Source organism: Vanessa tameamea, chromosome 8 (assembly GCF_037043105.1).
Source record: "Vanessa tameamea isolate UH-Manoa-2023 chromosome 8, ilVanTame1 primary haplotype, whole genome shotgun sequence".
NCBI classification, from domain to species: Eukaryota; Metazoa; Arthropoda; class Insecta; order Lepidoptera; family Nymphalidae; genus Vanessa; species Vanessa tameamea.
The window spans coordinates 3,644,688-3,669,400 of record NC_087316.1 but is presented as its reverse complement, the minus strand read 5'-3'; the positions used below and the strand labels follow the sequence as shown (position 1 = coordinate 3,669,400).

Here is a 24,713-nt window from a genome sequence, read left to right as displayed (position 1 = left end):
TTATTTTATAAAATTTTAATTGTATCTATGGTAATTCGAATAATAAAAAGGTATTAAATTTTCAATGTGATTATATCGACTACTTTGAAATAAGACAATAATATATTTTCATTCCCACGACTAATTTAAACACATTTTGTATATAAAAAAAATACATTTAAAATTAATAACAATTTTACACAAAGAAGTACGAATTTATGTCTCAACAAATTAAAGTTGGCCGAAATCACAATAATAATATCACAAAGTAATAAATATTTGAGCAACTTAAAAATAGTGGTAACATAGTATCAGTCTCTTAACTTAGATAAGAAAATATTCTGGCCCGACGTAAGAACCGCACTTGGGAAAATCTGAAGGCGCCTGTACGAAGTCTCTACTCTCGCCGACTTTTAAAACGAAATCCAATCCCCTCGTCCAATGAGCTGACCTTTCGTCTCTCATCATCCAATAACCGGGGTTATCGGCCTTAAAACGCAGAGCAACGACACCAAATTTTGGAATTACGATGGTGTCTTTCATAACTGGATCGTCTAAGTTTTTGGAAGGGAAAAGGACTCCATCATTGTTCATCTGGATTACCGCATCTTTGTCCAAGCCGGTGTTGAATATCCGGATACCAGTAACGTAGAAACTGTATCCATGGAGATGGAAGATGTGGTCTGATTCACCGCCTGTAATAAAAAAGCAGACATTACATTTAAATTACATTCCATGATATTAATTTTAAGCTGTCCTTTATTGCAATTCGGTTTTTATAATAATTGTTACAAATTTGTATTTAATAAAGGACGCTACGCCACGCGCTACGCCATTTAAATAGTATGCCATTAATACATACTATGCTAATTAACTAGTCTATGTACCAAAATCAATCCTACTAATTCCTATCATTCCTATAAATGCTTAAGAAAACAACGAGTAATTTCTTATAAAAACGCAGATACAATCCTATATTAAACAAGGGAAACTTATTTATGAAGTACTTAAAAAAAATTAGATATATTTTATTTAATATTTACAAATAAAAAATTAACATATTATTTTAGTTGTAGTAAACGTTGAATAGTTTGATACTAATATTGGATGTTATATAATGTTATAAATACGAAAGTAGTAGTAGTCTGTCTGCCTATATCTGTCTGTCTGTTGTTCTTTCATGGTAAACCACTGAACCAAATTTGATGAAATTAAATAATATAAAAGAATCTTGAACTCCAAGGAAGTACATAAGCTAATTCGATAAACCCCTAAAACACGACCAAAGGCACAGGTGACAAATAGTTTAAAATAAATTCAATTAAAATTTGTAGTAATTTTTTATTTGCCAATTAATATTTTCAAAACAATTAGTGACGAAAATGACAATTATATTTCGTAAAACTTGCATATCATACTTTTTAATATTAACAAGAGAAACTTAATGTCTTGTCACTAAGAGCCTACTTTCTTGAAACACAATAATACGTCATAATCGGATGTTATGGGAATATGTGCGTGTTACTATAAATAAATATCATTTTATAAATAGTGGCAATACTGTACAACATAATATGTTTATGTTTACAGGATGATCACATGCCAAATTTTAATAAGGGTGCTCAGTTAACAATACACTGTAGGATATTATTATTTCGTTCTTTTCAAAACGTGATTCCATAGCGGGTTTAGAAATTAAACCATTTTTTTATTTAAACTCTTTCAGGGTTTTATTATGTGAGACATAAATATTAATTAATCACATTTATAGCCTATACTAACACCTGAGACATATATAATATATTATACATTTAGCCTGCTGACTCATATTTTTACCTGCCTGAAGGCACAATGTAGGCGTTTTGTTTTCCTATTTGAAAGTTTAGTGAACCAGCGTATAATTACAGACACAGATAATGTAACATCGTAGATTACATGGTTCGCGGCGCATTGACGGTTCGTGTTTTGTATTTTTTACAATGCCAGTGCTAGAGGCAAAGGTTAACACGTATCATTATGCGAGCCACATATACGACTGTTTTCCAATATTTATTAAATAAATATCCCGCTTTCTAATTTTTTAGTATACATATAGTTTCATACAAACGGTAAACGAGCAATTGTAGTACTTTGTTAAATCGTATTAAAACATAATTTCGCTTAATTAATTTGCATAACCGTTTTTTATTCATCAAGGCGTAGCTCACTCACTGATTAATTAACAAAATTAAATCGTAAGACAAAAAAATACTTCTTAAATTTGCCTTAAACATGCAAGCACAGTTAAACAAAAAAAAGCATGCAGGCTAATTTATCAACCATTTTTTTTTAAATTATTATTTCATGTAATTTACATGGTATAATTAAAATATAATCTATTATTTTTCGGACGCGTTTTTCCCCGTGTGAGGGGGACACGCGAATGTAGACTTCGGGTTACTACTGAAAAGTCCTTATGAAGCCAGCACCGAGAATCTTTGTAATGAATACTTTAGCGAATAATATAAAATATTCCCTTCATTCGCATACAAGTTAAAGAATAATACGTTAACCACAATACAACAAACGTAAAGCTATCTGAACATCAAAGCTCCCTTATACCTTTTACGACAAACGACAATATTCGCCAGTGATAAGTATCTCCGTACATTCTGTAAATAAATCAAAGTAAGATACCTTGTTCGTACATGATTTATTCACACACTTATCGTGTACGGAGACTCAATTACATAATTAAACCTCATGTGGTATGTACTTTGAAGCAATTTACCCACTTAACTAATGTACGATTTTAGCAAACCATCGCTAAACTAACTAAATAACTGAAAATGTTTAGATAAAGAATGTTTAAAAACTACCTAATGAAGTGGTAAATTTTGTTCGTTTGTTTTAACGGATTGATGCAAATCGTCTAATCCGGTTTGTATGGAGCTTTCGTATGTTGATAAAAATTTATAGTTTTAGGACGTGCAAATGGAAAAGAAAATAGTTGCCTGGCTTGATAATACTCGTATTATAATATTCGTTACCCGTGCGACGTCGGGACCTTGAAGTAAATATATGAGAAATCATATTGCGTCTAGGAATGTCTAAAGGCGTTTTATAAGTATCAGACGAGTAACCGCTAGATAACGTATAATCTTTACAAATTATATAGCTGTGATATAGATTCTCAGATTGTGTCACGATTGTGTGACGTCACGAGATCAATTTAGCTAGTGAGAACGCACACACGCCAAAGACCGATTATTTGATGTTCCAGCTAAGCTATTTCAAAGATTATATATCTGTGTATATAAATTTATGAAGAAGAAGAGATATTATGAAATAAAATAACAGATGATTGATTTTGGATTTAGATTAATTTTGGAGCGAAAATAAAACGAAAAACAATCCTTGGAACAACAAACATCTGGTTATTACTACATAGTAATAAAAGTAAATTTTGTTTTATCAAAAAATATATTTCCGAATATAGAACGGTGATATTCAAACTTTTGTCAAAGTAACAAAGTACGTTAATAACATCTGCGTTCTCTAAATTCCGGAAGTTTGTTTTCAACATAAAGAGACAACAAACAGCCGAGATACTTTCCTATAAAATGTTTTCTTCCTTGCCTTCGATATTCTGCAATTAAGAAGTCTCAACGCAATCTATACTAATATCATAAATGAGAAAGTTCTTCTGTCTGTCTGTCTGTTGCTCTCTCACGGCCGATTGACTGAACCGAATTTGATGAAATTTCTTATGAAGCAAGCTTAAACTCAAAGGCATAACACCTGACGACCAGTCCCTAAAATGCGAGTAAAGCGTGGGCTTCAATTAGTTTTATATAAATTTGAGTTTGAGTTAATTATCCTTTTCTTTTTATTTTCCTCGAACCCAGTTTTACCCAATTTTCATAATATTTAAGTGACTAATAACTTCCGCACGGTATTAGGGTCATTTTGTGTATTTGCAGCATAATAATTATATATCGTAACGAAGGTAGACGAAGAAAACTCGTGCATTTGACGTCTGAGTGCAGAGATCGTGACTACGACGGGTGCAACTCTGTCAAAACGTCGAGCAAAATGTCAAAGGTACCTATTATAGCGGATGAAACTCGAATAGAATACATAAAATACATCTGTAATACGATAATGGATACTTATAAGATGATTTCATTATTAATTATCTGAACAGATTATTAATTATCTTAATTACAGAAAATTATTGGTTCAAACCCGGGCAAGCACTGAATTTTGATGTGTTTACTTTGTGTTTGTAATTGATCTCGTCTCTGGTGGAAATTCTATCACCTGTATCTACCTGCATCGGGGCATCGTGGTAGAATAGCCTCTAAATCTCCTCAAGAAAGGAGGTCGTTGCCCAGCAGTAGAACATTTTACATTAAGTTAGATTATCAGTATAAATGTATGTATGTAACCATTACATAATACAATACTTTTTCTAATTAAACAAACTATTACTGAACTCTTCCCAGTCGTAACGGAGATGCCGTCCTATCGGATTATGAGATCGGGGGAACGGAAAGTTGTTTGTTTTCATTAATATTATATTTACATTTATTAATTACACTTAATATAATATTAACGCGTTTTCGCTTGGCTTTTTACCTTAAAGATTTCGGCTGGATATTTTACAAAGCAAATAAGATTTCATTATCCAACTCAAGATTAGATTAAATGTATTTTGACCTTAGGTATACTGATTATAGTTTTTACATGCATTTGAGTTATTAACTAGATATGTAATATGATACTTTAAGTATATTCGCATTTAACTCACAAGTTTTTTTTTTTTTTTTTATAGTGCTTAGTCATCAATTTGACTATATCGGTCTGTACTGTAAGCAGTTTACATTAATTTATTTCCTTAATTTTAGAATATTAATAACTAATTTAAATTTTTTTTTTGCTTCATATGATGTAGGAAATGCTAAAAAGCTTATACAGTGCGCAATAGTCAAAGTAATGCCCAAATCAACATTAATATCCCGTCTTAGGGACTCGCTCCGGCCGCATTCCAATAGAATATGGTAAATATCTTCGATTACACCGCATTCGGTGCAATTTGGGGAATTCACTTTCTTCATTAAGAAAGCAAAACAGTTTATTAGAAGGTGGCCGGAACGGTAACTCACAAGTAATTAATTCACGGTAATTATATAATTTCTATTGTTTCAGTTTAAATATTGCATTTTTAATCGTTCGTTTTATCGTTTCTCATCTTTTTGAATTTTATTTTGAGACGCACTGTATTAATTTAGTTAATTATGTTATCATTTCTAGCGATAGTAATTTTATTAAATTCAAATAGAATATATATGTTCACTTGGTAGGGCTTCGTGCAAATCCTCCAAGGTAGGTATCGCTCACTCACCATGTATTCTACTGGTAAACAGCAATAGTATTGGTGTTCCAATAAGAAGAGGACTTAGGTTAAAGTTAGACACAAGGAATATAACTTCCTAGTTCGCGAATTTGGTGGCGCATTTTTGAGTGGTTAGTATTTTTACCACTTATCGACATATTATCATGAAGCCCATTCGCCAGTCTATCCACCTTAATAAAATACAAAAAAATATTATCATTCACTACATTAATAACTTTAATTTATTTTCGAATTATCAATTTTATATTTCAATGGATATAATTAATTAAACAACTTGAATTCTAAATGTATAGCCGTTATGGTCACCCAAGCCTATGAACATTATAATGCCAAATGCTCACGGCAAGCGTCTTCTGTGAATACCCTGTCAACCGTGAAATCTCAGGTCTTGTGTTTATTGTTTGTGGAATAACACTGGCTCATCCAAAACAATAGTGTGACTATGTAATAAAATACATAGTTAAGACAAATGGACACGAATATTTCTTAGTATATAATATATAATTAATAAAATATTGCTCGTCATTGCAGAAGCTTCAATCGAAACCGATTTATATTCCATTTTGACTAATTCAAAAACTACATAAGCGATTTTTTTAATTTATAAAATGTTATATAGCTTTACTAATTATAATTATGTACACGGATTTGTAACACTTGTCTTGAATAAAAGTAATATATTAATGACTTATTAATAAGTATAAATTTTCATATATAAATATACATATATATATAAATTTACAGGTGATTTCTGGGATACATAATACAGGTTGTAGATTATGAAACCGTTGCTGACTAATTTTAATTTCAAATGTAGTTTTCGTCTCATGTTTATTCATTTTTTTAATAAATACGAGTACATACACATTTTATACCAATTAAATTACTTGTTACTAAATAAATAATGACCATCAGAATTGCTGTATAAAAACTGTTATTAAAAAAAACAAATCGATTAAAAATATACATTAGTTATATCTGTGATGTTTGTCTGGAATATTTCATACCAATATATTAATATAATTTTGTATTTAGATATAACTCAATCATATACGGTATTAATATATTCGATATGAAACGCGCATCTGATACACCGTCTGTCACCAACGGACCTGCACCATTACTAAAATGTTATTGGGATTTTCTGTCGTAAAATTCCTACTGAGTACCAGCACAAAGTCTTAAAGTTGGAAGTGTGTTGCGAAACTACGTAAATCCTTTAGTCTGAGACTGAACTTTTTCCGGTGGTATCGGATTATTCGTAACATAGAATTGTAAAGAGATTGCGCACGCACTTCTGCACAATATATTATTTATTTATTTATCAAAACTGTACACATATCACTACAGGACAATGTTGTCTTTATTTTGATAATACAACACGTTTAATAACAATATTTCAAATAAGTTACTACTTTTTATAGGATATAGTCAAGATGGCTATCTCTGTGAGCTCACTCACTGCAACAAAACAAATTCACCCTGTCGGCTATGACGTTGAGGATTGAAGGATATATAACCTGCTTAGTGGACTAGTATCTCTTAAGATTAGCGACGGTGGCCGAAACCGGTCGGGAAGACATCATCACCATTAACATCAACGTACACGTTGATTATACCGCGTAAAACTTCACGCAAATTTCAACAAGTGTATGAATCGGTTGTTATTAAGAGTGAAATTACTATGACTCCAATTAAACACACGAAACGTGTTTTACGAGAATATAAATTATTTATCAATGCTCCGCCAACAGTTGGCCTCAAATTGTTAATTCTCTCGCGCTTGTAATTACACTGCAATAACATACTGCATGTCGACAGAAATTGTGACGGTTAGTGAAAGGTTGCCATACACGAACATATACGTCTATTCCTTGATATAACATATTTAATAAATACATTTATAACATTTAATACCATAATATATCTACACAACAACATATTATATTATTAATAACAAAATATAGGAAACATTCGTGGTTTCTATAATGCTGCAATTTATTGTATCGCTTTATTGTATTGTTAAATAAATAAATTAAAGAACTGTATTTTTATATACTAATTTCACGTAAAAATATCTACACTTGTCATATTTAAAGCTCCACCAATGAATAATTTAAAACACGCCTAAACATTATTAACTCGCACGTGACATTGGCGAAATAATCTGTGCACATGTCAATAATCCCGGCATAAATAAGAACCAAATAAAAAAAAAAAACATTTTTAACAAAACAATTAAACAACTATTGGTGCAGATGTATTTGTTCATTGTATTTACAAATGTCATCGATACCAAATTATACACAAATCTTTTTTAATCATTATCTGAGCTAATTTGAATTTCCTTAATATATTTTATTTAGTTTATAATTCGTATCTTTCGTATGAATTCACTATAATTTATATACAAACAATATTTCTCTTCGTTAATCCAGTTTCCCTAGGAAACTGTTCCAGTGAACTAGGAAAACAAATAACGACCGGTTTTGATGAGATTTTTCATTCGTTGTTTGTTCTTGTTTTGATAATAAAATGGTGCATTTGAAACTCAGTCATACAAGTACCCTATGGTATTATTTACAAATAGAAATAAATAAATAAAAGTTTGAGACAGTGAGTAAAATATTTACTTGTGTTCCTCTCATACAAAATCCAATTCTACGTAGCACATATAGTAAGCCTTTTCGGTAAACTACCAATGGCCAACAAGCATTATAATATAAAAAATAAAGGAATTACCACATCGAGGTGAAAACCTTTACGAAGTACAATAACAGTTTTAAAGAAACAAACAAGAATAGAGCCGAGAGCACTTAATGTGTAGCAAACAGTAGGTACGGATTTAGTATTGTTCTGAAAATAGTTTTACGGTTTCACTATTATCATAAAATGTTTAACGGTTAAATAGTTTCACGGTTACATAACCTCCGCTTTATTTTGTTTGAAAATACGTAACTTAAAATCAACATTGTTACAGCTACCGGCTGAGGTAGAGGTAACCATCACTTCATAGAAATATGTTTGATTTTGAAACTTGGGCTCTGAATTTATCATAATGATCGGTACCTATTTTATTGATTCTGTCATTTTTATTACTTATGATTTATTAATCTAAAATCTTTTTCCGTTTTGTTTATTTAATAGATGTTATGAATTATGTTGCGAACTCACTTCTAAAAAGATTATGTAACGTTAAAAACTGGCTGACTTTCATGTTGTCTGCTGATTAAAATAAACCTATTATTAAAACTTAAAGTAGTTTCTTAAAAGATATTTTATCAATTCACTACCGTCTTTTCGATTCATCATTTATCTAATGCGGATTTTGTATGTCTTTATCTAAGGCAAATAATTAATTGGTTATTTTTTTTAATATTCGATCAGCAATAAAAATCAGTTCAAAAGTTATTTTGACAAGCGTTATATGCTTTTGTTGGCCGTATAAAAAATCTACCAGTAATTCCTGGTCAGAAATAAAATCAAAGAATATTAGAAGATAAGTAGATATTTGATCTCGTATACGTTTGCAAAATAAATATTCCTTACGTGATAATCATTAATTTAGAACATATTAAATATGACGACAATATTTATAAGATACTAGATGTTGACTGCGGCTCCGCTCAAAATTTAGGAGTTGGTTATCAGGAGTTAGGGATAGCCTTCCTCTGGGATCAAGCTTGCTTTTTACCAAATTTCATCAAATTTAGGGGTTTAGCCATGAAAAAGTAAGAGACAGAGTAACTTTTGCAATTACAATATTATTAGAGATCATCTCTAAATTTTTATTCCACGTACAAATTTAAATATTAATTCAATCATACACTCTGATTGCTTACTAAAATTTCATTTTCGATGAAATCAATTTGACGGCTCCCCAATATAACATTACTTGCTGATCGAATGCCGCGAATATTTGCCGCTTACTAGAAACAGCTCCATATACTTTGTTTTCTTACAAAATAGATTACATATATTATTAAATACATTTTGGAGCTAACCAAATCCGCTTAAATTAGCTGACCTACTAAAAATTTGCAAAAATGTTGACGCAAAAAATTAATATTCAAAATTGGCAGGATGTTTGTTATACGAACATGAAAAATATGCTTTAAATGTGTTCAAACCTATGCTCGATTTGACAAAAGACAAAAAATACATCCACGTAACACATAGAAAAAACAAGTTTTAAATTGGTGTTTATTTGTGACGCAGGAATTCTAACGTGTTATATTAAAAATGTACGATGGTTTTTTTTAATATTATATGTGTAGGTAGGCGGACGCATATGGGCATCTGATGGTAAGCGGTCACCACCGTGACAGATACACAATGAAGCGAGATAGACAATGGCGCTGTAAGAAAGACACGATGTAATGATTCCTTACGATTACATCGTTAATGCGCCACCAACCTTGGGAAATAAGATGTTATGTCCCTTGTGCCTGTAGTTACACTGACTCACTCACCCTTTAAACCGAAACACAACAATACTGAGTACTGCTGTTTGACGGTAGAACATATGATGATCGAGTGTTACCTACCCAGACGGGCTTGCACGAAGCCCTACTACCAAGTAAATTTAATGTATTTTTAGCTATATGTATAAATGTATCCGCTTCATTCTCAATATTTATCTAAAATGCACGTATTACGTACAACTTTCAATCCATATAAGGTATATATATATATTCGAGATTAAGAGACTCCGACAAGGTTAGAACCGTAAAAAATGACAAATACGTTGAAGTTTTTTTATGGAGATCTTTTTTATAGTATCCACTTTGTAGTAACTCGACACTAGATGGCGCTACAGCACTTCTATGCCGTTTAACCGATAGCTGACATTCGATAAACAACAGACAAAACGACGTCGGCTTTAGTTAGTAAATCATAAACAACTTCAAAACAAGTTACATAATAACAAACGAATCAAGGCAGCATAGTAAATATTATTGGTGAAATCATAAAACCTCTTCAAATCTATTGCCTACAATCTCGTTATGCTCGACATACATCTACCGATACGTACATATACGAGTGAGTTGGCTTGAAAAGTTAATTGCACACCATAATAACCTGTATTTACTATTTTTTCTTCCAGATAATTATACAACAGTAGACATTATACCGAAAAGAAAGATCGTATATGACTTTCACAAAAATACGCGTCACTCGAAAGGGATGCCGATATCCCGCTTATGATATTAACTTTTGAAAACAACGTCACAACTCCATGTCGAATTGGGATGATTAGAAAATAGTCAAATAGAGGTTATAGTGTACATGAGAGATTATCTATTCGCTTGCTACCATGCTCCTTGAGGTGGTAATTCGTCAGGACCGGAGAGTTTAAGTATAGGACGGCTTTACAATTAGGTAGTGGTAGTACATTCCCGAGGTACTGGAATACTGTCGAATACCAAAATCCGGCTTGATTGAGAAATTTTTGACAGAAAACACAAATAGATTTTATTAGCACGACGTTAGGTCCGGCAATGTGCCACGCATTTAAAACTAGCGATGAAACGAAAGAGGCTGTAAAATTCAATGTCTTTCTGATATCGTAAGCAAATTTGATGCTTATTCTGCCACACATCTCCGATGACATTTGATTAACATTGACGTTGCAGAAACTCGTTTTGAAAAATGTATGTTTTCTTTGCTATGTTTCCCTTCGAAACGCCAAACACGAGATGAATAAAGACTAGAATGAGCACACGAAAATTCAATTGTGCTTACCCGGGATTGAACCAGCAATCAACGGTTAAGATTCAAGTGCTCTTACCATTGGGCCATCTCGATAGCCGTATTAAGCAATCATGTCTAAAGAAAGTAACAAAATAACACACGATTGACCGAGATAACTTATCAAAAGGTACAGAAAAAAGCAAGTGAATATTATCAATAAATCGGAAAATCAAATTTGAACAGTATTGTATCTGGTAATCGAATAATTTTTCAATAAATTCCATTACCGTCTCTCAAACGTCAATCGAAAATCAACTAGCAAGATAGGCTTAAAAATCTTTTAGAAGAGCTTTTTGGTGTCGAGAGCTCTTCAAATTGAATCAACATTTATAATAAACATCACTAACATTCGTTTTGCTCGATCGATTTCTCCTACACATTCTACAAGATATATATTTTTTTATCATCTCCATAGTAAAATAAATATTTATATGGTTTTGCAAATAATAAATTTTCTACCTCAATAGCCTTTGGTTCTCTTTTATGGCTTTGCAGAGATTGGATATCAAAACCTTTTCTAAAACCGTATATTTTGTAGAACATTAAGTTTATTACTAAGAATATAATAAAATACAATATATATAGAAAATAAATTAGGGATATAGGATATAAATATGATGAAATCAATAACGCACCAAGCGCTTTAACGCTTTAACGTAATCTACTTTACGTGCGTTAAAATCACACGTCCTTTTTTCATGCATTTAAATAAATATCTCGTAAAATATCTCAAAATAGTGGTCCGAGATATGAATAGCAATTTTTGTTAATGTATAACGCTTAAAATTAACAAAAGTAATTATTTATTTCAATAAGTCACCTCTGGTCATTTATTAAAATTAGAAAAGATTACTGTGACATAAAATATATTATATAATAGAAGAGGCTAGAAAAACAGATGCGAGAAACTAATATTTTACTGCTTAAAGATAAATAGACAACCGACAGCCGATTACTTATTAATTAAGTTGCTATTCCGCGAAAAACTATTAGCATTTGTACGCCGTGTTTTTTTTAAATTAAATTTATTAACTGTTAATAATATAATATATGCCGTTATTTAAAAAAAAATAGGTAATATAACAATAGAAATATGATGACATATAATGAAAACATATGGTTAGGGTGTTTTATTTAAAAACTAAAAGCGTGAGTCGTTCGTTTAAACGAAAATAAATATTAGCGTTGGCGCCCATTTAAAGAACAGTTTTGTCTAAAATATAGCGGATATATCAGAATATATAACTAATGGACGTCGTTTCCTACAAATTTCTCAACACGTCTTGTCATTGTGTAAAGTGTGTGAATATTGACACAAGGCGCCTTCCGACAGCTTAAGTATTGGAAACATTTGTCGTGTCTAGCTTTCCAACAACGAAAGTCCAAACCTCTTAAGCTTAATTCGCAAAGGAACAACTATGGTAAACATTTAGCGAAAACGCAATTTTATTAGTTACGCAGATTCTAAATTTCGCACCTTCAAAGTAAATTGATTTTAACCCACTAAGCGTCTTCATACAGCTTTGGTAATTACTTATAACTATTATGTGTTTTAATTGTACGTTTGAGGACAAAAGTGCGATAGTTAAACGATTTTTAAATGTTAGATACATTAACCCGCTTTCTATTTTCAATTAAGATAAGTTATCTCCGCATAAAAAGTCATATTGATATGATTAACATCATATATCTAATATTTTAATAAACTGATATATATTACTAATTTGGGTGAAAAATTTATGCAAAATATTAATATTTATTGTGAATTTATTATACCAGTATTTAATTTGAATAATCGTTCAGTCTAGACAAAAAAAAACCTGTCGGTTAAAAGAAATTGTAACTTTACATAACCAATTTCGCCATAATTCGCTCGAATATTCGCATTTGTATGGTAAATATATATTCTAATATTACATTTTCACGTGCTTTATTTGTGTTTATAAATCATTTCAAGCTCGGCGATGAAGAAAAAAGTCGTGAGGAAGCCTAAACGCGTCAGGTGAAATTTTGTCACATATGTATCCATCGGCTATAGAGCAACGTTGTAGAATAAGCTACAAAACTTCTCCTCAAAATGAAAGGAAGCCTAAGTCGAGCAGTGGCACATTAACTGGTTATTTAGGAAGGCAACACGCTCAGATATACATATTACAAGAAATACGTCACTTATTAATCGTCAATGCGCTGTCAATAATGATTGTGCTCTGTGTTTTGCTGATTGTGCACTACAGCCAGTGTTATTAAAGTCTGTCTATCAAACCGGAATACAGCAATACAAAGTATTACTATTTGGCGGTAAAAACTTATATCGTAGTCAGTACCCACACTACTATAACCGGTTAAATATAATAAATAATTAAAAATAAAAATATACGTCTATGTGAATATGTTAAAATTTGATTTACATAAACGTACAAAAAACACTAACAAATAAAGCCACTATAGAATTGCAATATTTACCTGAACATTTTGAATTTACATTATTAACTAGAAATAGTTAATTTAACTTTTATATTTACCTTGGTCAAACATGATGAGCTCGACAGTGGAGTGGATTGGTACGTGTTTCACGTGGACGCATTCTTCTCCTTGCCCAACTTGGTTAGGGCATATGGCTTCGCTAGCTACATCAGCTCCCTGGGTCAGTAGTGGTGACGCAGGGTATGTAAATCGATGGCCATCAGTCTGTCCCCAGCTCTCTGTATAGATACAATGTATATTGTTACACTTTATTCAAATCTTTGTATTTTAATTGAAAATGGATACATACAGCAAGTTTGTACAATATTTAATTAATTTACAAAATAAACCTTTGTCTAGTATATTTTATAAAAAAATATAAATGAATGTCAGTCTATAAAATGTGTGTGTAAAATTTTAACTGGATTGGTTGGGTAGTATTTGTATTGTTAGTTTTAGTAACACATCGTAATTCAGAGTTAACCTATAAAATAACATTTAAACTACCCTCCTTGAAAAATACAACTCAATAGTTTTTTACTGAGAGAACGTTGCTTTTTTTACTTCTCAATTTTCTTGTGTATGTGTAGTTCATTTTTGTAATATTATGTAAATATCAACTCTACTGATATCATATAGCCTTTGACACTTATATTATATTTATACATATTAAATGACGCCATAATTGGTACACTTGATTAGTCTAAAGTATACATTTATTGATCTGTATAATACAGACAAAGGTAAAACCTACTATATAGTTACGTTTTATAATATTATGTCTGACGTAGGTACCTACTTGTAAAAAAAATGAGTTTTTTTCACTGGTCAAACTCAAATGAGTTCGTTTAAGCTTAATCTGAATGGTCATTGGTCGATGGCAGATAATGACGTCATATGCGACCAATGAGCGTCCGGTATTTCAACTAAGTAAAAGTACATACACACTTTTAAAGTCAAAGTCCAAAATCTTTATTCAATATAGTTGTAGTTACAATTTCTTATTGGTAGTCTAAAACGTACCACCGGTTCGAAAATTAATACCTCGAACCTGAGAAATAACCGACGAAAGACACTCAGCGGGATTTTTTTCGATTTGTCATTCATTTTTAAGTCATTTTTTATGTATATACAAAAAATATACCTAACGAGGCATTGTCTCCGATGCATGAATTAGCTAGTACATTTAAGTATAAGACATTTATTTAAATATAAGACATTTAGTTATATTGTTTCCCTATGTTGTTAATAGCATATTCAAATATTGTTGATATTTCATTGTGCTATTAAAACATCTCACAGTACGTAATAAACATGCAGAAAATAACTATTTAGTATTTACGAGCACTTACATACTCAGTAAATCAGTCTTAACTGTAGGTAGTGTATGAATGACAAGACATAAATCTAAGTAACACTATTAATAGCTTTTTTTACATACAAATAGTAATGAAAATGTAATAAAAAAGTAACTAAATCGTTAGAGAATTTTAAGGATATCATCATCCCCGTTCAACTGTTAAAAGGAACCTTTTCGACAAATCTATTGTTTAGCAATAAGGTCACGTTATCATCACAAATTAAAATTGCAATGTTTACCTGAAAATTTTGCACTCTGTAATAATTTTAACAAAACAATACTGTATAAGTAACGCGTAAAAATTAAATTGCATTTTAAAAATCCTAATATTCTTGTTGCAGCATTATTTTAATAAAAAATAAACAAACCAATTTAATGCCATAAAATTTATTAGTTAGAACAGAAATAACTAAATAAATAAATAAATAAATAAATAAATAAATAAAAACTAATCACACGGAAAAAACAGGTTTATTTTAATTTTACATGTGACCTTCTTTTTATTTATTAAATATTGAAACTAACACACACTAACATATACAAGAAAAAAAATACTTTTACAAAAAAATCATAAATTACAAGTAATGTCTTAATTACGGGTGTTATACACATTTCCTAAACAGACTGACAGTAACGAATGTACAATCTCTACAATCTATATAGCATAAACCAAAGTCACTTCCGTCTTTACGCTGAGATTTTTATTTTAATTATTTATTTTAATGTGGTTCCCTTCAATAAATAGAGTGATTCAAGTGAAAGGTTTATATGTACAATACAATGAGAATTTCATCTTGCCTAGCCAGACAAGTATTTTTCTTTTCAGATATGTCCTTCATTCTATAAACCACGTGTATATATACGGTTATTGTATCCGTGTGAAGCATGAACGAGTACCTAGCTTTTAATAAATAATATACATAATTTTTCACAAAAGCCCGTAAAAAAATAATTGTTTTCACGGCATACGTTTTGTACAATACACCACATTTTTTATTAATTTAAATCCAAAATCGATATCGAAATAAATTTTATTTTTATTCCTTATCTATTCCTATATCTTTATTTGAGTTGGCTACACAAGCACTTTTGAATCGTCATTTTACAGAACTATATTAAGTATAGCTTTAATAAATTGATCTCCATCTTAAATTCGATAAACCTGGCATTAGGTATCACGAGCTGTTAATGTAAAAGGACAAACAGTATTATTGTTGCCTTTTAAAAAACCTCTAACTTCATTAGTTCGTGCTCATATCGGATACATCCAAAAAAAGCTTGCCTGCTTTATATAACAGTATCAAGTGTCAAAATGAATCACTTTGAGTAGGTGACGTATTAGCACTTTAGTCTCAAACACACCCATGTTAAAAATGAAATTTTATATATGAAGAATAAGTCATAAATTCTACTTGCCGACTTTCATTTGCCATTCACGAAATTGTGAATTTAATGGCATCGCTACGTAACACCGGTCGATACAACTCCTCTGTAATTTCTTTCCTGTTCGCTCTTACTCTACTAACAACTAAATAAAATATTCATGAGGGTTTATGTCTAATCCTATGCCAGATAAATCGCTTAGCTTACTGGTAAAGGTATTCAGTTGTGATCAAACAAAAAAGAAAAAACCACTGCGTATTAAAATGTATTAAAGTAAAATGTAAAAAAAGGCACGGGCAACTGTGAGCCCGTGGTAGTTGTAAATTTAAATTTAAAAAATAGCGTTACGTAAACAAAACTATCGCTATATTTCCATAATCAAATCAATTGAGTCCATATTTTATTTTATCTATAGTCTCATTTGTTTTGTGATATATCTTTATTTATTTTTACTTTAAGCATTTCTTTTATATCTTCTATAACCAATCAAAAATCAATTGTAGAATATAAATTTTACTTTACATATGTAACTATTTCGCCAAATTTTTGATGAATAAAGCTACTCTGTAAAAACAAAATAAAAGAAACTCATAAAACTACCATGAAATGTCAGAAAATGATATGTCACATTGACTATAACAATTAAGAATGCTAATGATGATGCAAAATTTTTTTTTATGAATTTGTTGGCGGACGAGCGTACGGGCACAAACACAAAGCCTACACAAAGCCTTATCACCAAGTAGATCTATTTATTAATTGTTATTAATAACAGTTTCGCTTCACTTATGATATATATCGAGGATTGCTTGACATTATTATTTCGGAAACAGCATTGTTCATACCGTGTAGCGAACACGTCGAAATCACATTACGTCACGTAATAATAATATTATGATAAACTACTGTTCATTTAATAGTATAATTTAACGAATATGTTAAGTCCCGCCTTGCCGATTGACTGCGTAATTATATAGGATACTTTTCTTTTATTTAATAAAATTATTTCCTGAAGAATATCAAAACTTCCCGTGACACGGTCTCTACCTACAATTTTAAGAATTGTCGTATAATTTAAAATAAGAGTTCAAATAAGTATACCTCATATATAGTCCTCGTTATTGGAATGTTCATTAACTTACGACACTTAAGCAATCTTCAACAATTCCATTGTTCACAAAGAACAAAATATATACGGTCTATATAAATCATCAATCGATACGAGGCGAGTGAAAGGTTACAAAGAACAAGTCTTAATATAAAACCAGTTTAATATAAAAACGGGTCTTCTTTATAAAATTTCTTTATATTCAGCATAACTTTATTTCAAAAGCAACATACATCAATTAGAATTTCCATTATAATGAGAGCCGAAATCGTATATACAAAATTATTTTAAACAAAAAGTTTTTAATTAAAAAAATGATATTTAGCATTTGAAAAAATTTGTATGTTTCGAATAACCTTAAAAATTTAATTGAATAAATATTTTCTCAAAAGGTCGATATTTATGTACTATTATTTACTTCGTTATACTAATATTATTCGTTATACAGGAAACAATGGCCCAACTGCCTTTTATGGAGATGAAAAGAGGAAACGCGTCGAAATGTTAAATAACGCACGTACTCTGACTTTTATTTATTGGTAAAATCTATCCGTAAAAAATCTTTTTAATTATTACAAATAATAAAAATATATTTTGCAGTCTTCCTTGTATTGAATGTAAATGATATGAATATCTTTTAGTTCCTTATTTATCAATGTCGTTCACAATATTACAATTATCAATATTACAATTATTATCGATAGTTTGAGATTTAAAGAACCGAAGCACTGAAACTTTATAATAATTGGTACATTTCCAATAATATAGTTGCAATACCTGAGTTTGCAACTGTTTGCAATTCTTCAGAAAGTCTGACTAAGAAGCAACACGCGTAATCGTTATAATTTGCTTCCTCTCGTTTTAAGGGAAATGTTTTTAATTTAACCTACCCATTCCAATGAGGATTTTGATCGACACATACAATTTTCCTTCTCCGCTTACCATGAGATGATTTACAATTCACAAAACACATTCCGCACATGAAAATTGTCAGTTTCTTGTCTGTATTTAACTCTTAAATCTGCAGTTAAATTGCATGTGTAACCATGTACAACTGGGCCTATTTTCTTTTTGAGAAGTAACAGTCATTTATTTAATATAACATATCGACTTAAATTATAATAATAAAGGAGGTTTTTAATTTAGTGTTTTCATTTTACAAGTCATGTAATGGCTCATCTGCATTTTTAACCTACTTCTGTTACATTTAACGCTGGCAAACGACAAACCCGTTTCCACATTCATTTATATTTATAAAGGTAGATTTGTTCTAATCTGATTATGTATCTCGGCTGCTAATACGATGTACATACATTAATTTATTAATGCGTTTTCGTGAAAGTCAGTGATTCAAGCATGACGTATAACATTCATTCGTATGACGGACATTCTTTATTTGAATAATTATACAAAAAATCTTACTGATCTGTGGTTATGGCTTAACCAAAAGTCAGAGCAGCACCTATATTTTTTTTTAAACTTGTTCTCTTGCCTTGCGTTGCTGTATTTGTTTACTTTCCATACAAAGTAATTATTAATACTTATTCGCTCGCGTAAAACATAATAAACAATTACGGTTTCTCACTTTTTAATAATTTATGGATAAGTTTCCATTGAGTTTACCGTACCCCTGTACGAAATTGTTATTTGTAACACATTTACTGAACGCACCAGTAAACGTTAAACATGGCCGCCCATTGAACTTTATGACATTTAATTTTATACGATACGAATACATACGAACTTTGCGGAAATTTGTTGTCGCCTTAAAAAAAATATTTTTTATCGATCTATAATTGTGGATAGGTTTCGATTGGATCTATCGTAGACCTACATGAAGTTATTTAAGTTATTAATATAGTTTTACCCACTTTCATATACGCAAAATTTTCCATCTAAGTTTTATGACAGTGTAAGTAAAATAAAATATATACATTTCCACACAACCACTTCGACCTCAGCTTTGCATAACACCCAACACTATTTAATAATGCTAATATATTATTGCAGTAAAAATGTTTAAAACGGGTTTCGCGGTGTGAAATAAAATATAACGTTCTTTTGTTTGCGATTTGCACGAAGTCTAATGGACTGAACAAACTAACACTTTCTTCAGATCGAAACTCATTCAATGCTTTTCAAGATCAGCTCTTACATTAAGACCGCTTGGGGTAATTTATTTTATTCAATATAATGGTGCTCAGTGTATTCCGCTACAAGAGCATAGGTATTTCAAAACAAGAAGGTTGAGTAAAACGATTACAGAGACAGCACGCTGCAATCAGCCATCATTATTTGCGGTTACAGCAGACGTGATTATCTTAACTCCGATTACTTCACTTTCCTTATTCACGCTTTAATATACCATGATATTAGTTTATATAGAAGTTTTATTTCCATCTCATTCCAAATATACAAAGCTTTAAGAAAATGTTGGATTTATAATGTAAAATATAATCTATGAATTACATGGTACATATTATATCATCAATACGCCACTACCTCGTGTTCGCAAAGTTAATTTAATATATTGTAAAGTTTTTTAAGCTACCCGCATGAACAGACACAGATTTTAAGTTTTTTTTATTTAATATATTTTTATCGTCACAGATTTATAAAAACATAGAGCACCGTTTTCATTCGACTTCATTCATTTTTATTTTTAATAAACACTACAAACTCGGCTTCTTATGTACGTATAACATTACACGAACTTTATTAAAAGATTCTTCTATTTATAATTAATTACCCACACGTACCTACACATATAACAGTCACACATATAAACGAACACACTCATACAATCATAACGTCGAGATTACATAACAAGTACGTAACCATCACGACTAAATGATTATTAGTAAGATAAATTTATAAATTTAAGTATATGACATAGTTCTTATGAATTTAAAATATTATTCTTTGCTTCTCACGTCCTATAGTGCAAACTGAAAGCGGTTGAAGCCAAATGCCAAGCACACGTACTTCTGTAATAATACCAGCGACCCAACCCGATTTCGCCAAGTGCAACTTAGTTTTTTGGTTAAAATACGGCATATGACGGTGTATAACTAATAGATCAACGTGCCTGGTTTAACGCTCTTCCTATATATTAAAATTATATCAAAATTCGTTGAGTGATTTAGAAGACGAAAGCGGAGATACAGACAGTGACAAACAGACCTGATTTTATACTATTTACGGGTTATATACTTCGTAGTTTTACGTTTATTGAATTATATTGTACTAACCTTCACACAGGTACAATAAGGGCTTATACACAACTTTTAGATTGAAGAACTAACATAAAAAGGAAATGTTTTGATTTTTCCGGCTGGAAAAGTTGATATTCTCGCCTTTCTCTATTATGCCTACTATAATATACATGTAAACTACATATAAACATATTTATTATATCACTCTGTTTATTGATTAAAACCACATTAAAATATGTTGCGTAGTGTAAAAGAACAAAGCGTCCAGACGGCGGAAAGCGACTTTAATTTATATTATGTAGATATGGAATCCAAATACCTATAGCAACAAACTCCAAACCTTCATAAGAAAAATATTTAGCCCAGCAATGGGGCATATACAAGCTGTTTTTATTTTTATAAATGGGTCTAAAAACAATTTCTTTGATATAAGATATAACTTCGCTTGCAGTTCTAATAAAAAAGGTAAGGTTGGTTGTTCATTTCTAACCTAAGAATAAAAATTTTAGATTTCATAGAAAACGCAACGTAATGTTATTCAAATAATATTTAATCATAATAATATTAGCACAGATAAAACAGTTCAATACCATTTCTTCCTCTTCGTATTAACCGATTTTTTGTTTGTCAGCTAGTTAATAATAGCAAGCGTTAATAAAGTTATTAATAATAAAAAAAAAAAATTAAAGAAAAAAATGTGTTTGAATCATGCAAATCCATATAATATGTATGTGTCCTCCAATTTTCTACAATAATAAATTATTATAGTTAAATTTCGACCAAGGAATGAACAAGGTTTTATATATATATAAGGCAGAGGGATCGTCAAATGGACCACCTGATGGTAATTTGTCGCACCACCACACATAACTCCTAACATCGCTAGTGCGCCGGGGAGCTTGGGAACTCAGATATTATGTCCTTGTGCCTGTAGTTACACTGGTTCACTCACCATTTATACCGGAACACAAACATAAGTACGATAATGGTAGAATATAATATGAGGAGTGGGTGGCGCCTACCCTGCCCCCAAGTTATATGAAATCAATAACGTAATTCCATAGTTGTAATGTCATACATAATTAACTTTACAGTTTATACTTCTTGGACTTTGGAACTTTAGAACTTTGGAAAGATGATTGACATATAAGCGAGCGGATTAAACACGTTCACGAAAGATCGTACAGACACAAACACACATACACGCACACACACAGGCTTACTATTCTGTTCATAAATCATCTCGTAAGAAATCTGTGTGCATGTTCGGATAGTATTCTTTCACACATGGGTCCATTAATACGTATAGCCTATTCCGACCACAAGAGAACAAACTACTAATACCAACTATTTAACGCAAAAGGCATATATGTTATTTAAACATCCAACGTAATATATATTTATTGTTGCTATTCTGATAACCAAAAGGACGGGTTATTGATATTGGCCCTTTTTGAAACAAGCCGCAGAATTACATTTAACGTCGCAAATTCATACTCCTTATACATTTATTACGTAAATCAATTTCACCTATCTGGAAGTAATTAAATATAAAACCTTAATCAAATAGGTTTTTTTTCTATTTATTATTACTTTAACACTTAACATCCACTTAAACTATTTTCACCTCTATTGGTTTGAAAATAGCTAACCTCTTTTTAAATACAATTTAGCATATTGTATGAACAAATTTGAGTTTTATTATTCTTATCTAAGTCACTTCATATGATTTTGATATTTTTAGACATAATAAGTCTTGTTTTAAATAGTTTCCGGACTAGTAAAGTATTTAATGAGACCATCAAAGTTTTAAATTATTTGTTCATAAAACAATAGTAATTTTCTATGGGTATACTTACCGATACGTTTCGCTGTTATTTGCCGCGTAGAGTAATTAAAAGGCACATAAATAACTTCATCCGTAGTTGCTGTTAATTCAACTGGGAGTTTTTCCGCGGAGTGAACTTCATCTAAGCACAACACACTATCACTGGCACAGTTATCACTAACCACTGTTGTGAACTCACGATTGACTAGTACATCACTATCCTCATTTTGAAGTAAAGTCTTGTCATCACTTGTATAAATTAATTTAGCTTCACCTTCTAAATTATCTTGACACGATTTATCAGCAACAACTTTTATTTTATAAACGCCTACCGGGTTTTTCGCATGCAAAACAAAATCAGCGCGCTCGCCTCTTCCTAGCTTAATTGAACTGACCGTTTCGGTCTGTATTCTGTGTCCGTCAAGAGCAATCAATGTAAGAGCGTGTTGGTCGATAGAAAAATTCACAGGACAACTCTTAAAACCGCCACCATACGCTAACCTGAATCTATATCTTTTACCATACTCAACGGTAAATTTCGATAGTGCAGCGTCCAAAGATTCAGGCGTATTCCCTTTGCCGTTTATAAGTAAAGATTCTGCGTCGGGAATTTGAGATGACATCCCAGCAAGCGGACCCATGGAATGGCCCCACTCCGCGATAAATATTGTATGTTGAGTAGCATCAACATCGTACAGTCTTTTCAGTGGATCTAAGCGAGGTGATTGGCGAACTATAAATGCACCAGCCAGACCGTCAGCCGCATCAGCAGCTGAATGCGCATGGTACATATGAGTACCCACAGCTGATGCGCGAAATTTATATTGAAAAGTGGTGTAAGCAGGTTGAGGACATTGTGTCAACATTGGCGCTCCATCCATAAAGGGTGTCTCTTTCTGAGGCTGACCTCGCCAGTGTATTGAAAGCGCATGCGCTGGCGCACGATGAACTACATCCACAACGAGAATGTCATTTTGACACACATGAAAGGCTGGAGCCGGCAATTCTCTGTTCGCAGAAAGTACCCCACGCACTCGACCGTCCGCTGTTATACACATTGCTGAGCAATCACTACCATCTTCAGCACAATTGTTACAGGACCTAGAAGAAAAATGGTAATTACTATTTTTATTAATATGGAATCGAACGGATATTGTTTTTATAGATTTTGTCGACTTACTTGCTGTAAGTTTTGTAAACTTCGATGACGAGTTTAACCCGACATATCATAGGCCAATCAAGCTCATGGCATTCGCGATCACAGTTTTCGAAGTATTCCTCTGTAATCAAAATAAATTATTACAATTTATTTATCTTTACATACCGTTACTTTTACTTGAGTACATTATATATTATTATAAACGTATAATAATTATTTGGTTTATCGGTCTCATCTCTGGTATGTTATTTAAAATTGAAACAACTTTATCAGACTCGAAGCAACAGGTAATTTGTTGAAAGTGTAAGTGCATAAAAACCGAAGCAAAAACCGCTAACGTGATTATTTTCCATTTACGGTACGAACCAAATCACGGCTCCTATATTTTTTTGTTAAAAGATGACACAAAACTTAATTTTTTTTAAACACGCGCTAGTTACTTTTTTCTCCCACTTGACTCATCAACATTCAACTAATTAAATGTAATATTCAATAATTAATCATTATTATATATGTATTTAAATACCTAAATGTGTGTCGCATCTACGTCTAATATGGTCATAATTAAAATATGATATATTTATGAAAATGTCTTATTATAAGTAAAAAATACTTATACTATTTTTCAGTAATTTCAAATATATTTAAAATAATTAAGCAATATTGATTGATTAATTATAGAAAAAAAAAAATAATTAATACAAAATGTGGTCGAAACGAGTTTTAATAATATACAGTAGTCATACCTGGCATTGGTGTAAAATAAACAACAACAACAACACTGGCCATTATTACTGACAACACTAGTATCCTCTGCAAGGACATGAGCATGTAATTTGGCTTTATCACATCACTACGGAGATCTAGTTCACTCTTCGCTTCCATTTTTAAATATATTTTTTTAAATTTCACGTATAACTCAGACCAACAACGTAGGCATCACTTACGACATTTTAGTTTCAATATCAATTTTTATTACGTTAATTTTGATTTTATTTATGAAGCCATACACGGCCACGCGAGTCTACCATCAAGTGGCGACTGGAAGAATGGAAACAATTTACCG

General features: G+C 31.2%; 1 protein-coding gene across 1 annotated transcript; it reads right to left on the bottom strand.

Moving 5' to 3' along the window:
• LOC113400011 (uncharacterized) lies at nt 1-24,713 on the bottom strand. Its single transcript, XM_026639359.2, has 5 exons — nt 24,394-24,713; nt 23,669-23,768; nt 22,520-23,589; nt 13,654-13,833; nt 1-674 (listed from the first exon to the last, which is right to left on the bottom strand). The coding sequence occupies exons 1-5, from the start codon at nt 24,530-24,532 to the stop codon at nt 304-306; spliced, it is 1,860 nt and encodes a 619-aa protein (XP_026495144.1). The 5' UTR covers nt 24,533-24,713; the 3' UTR covers nt 1-303.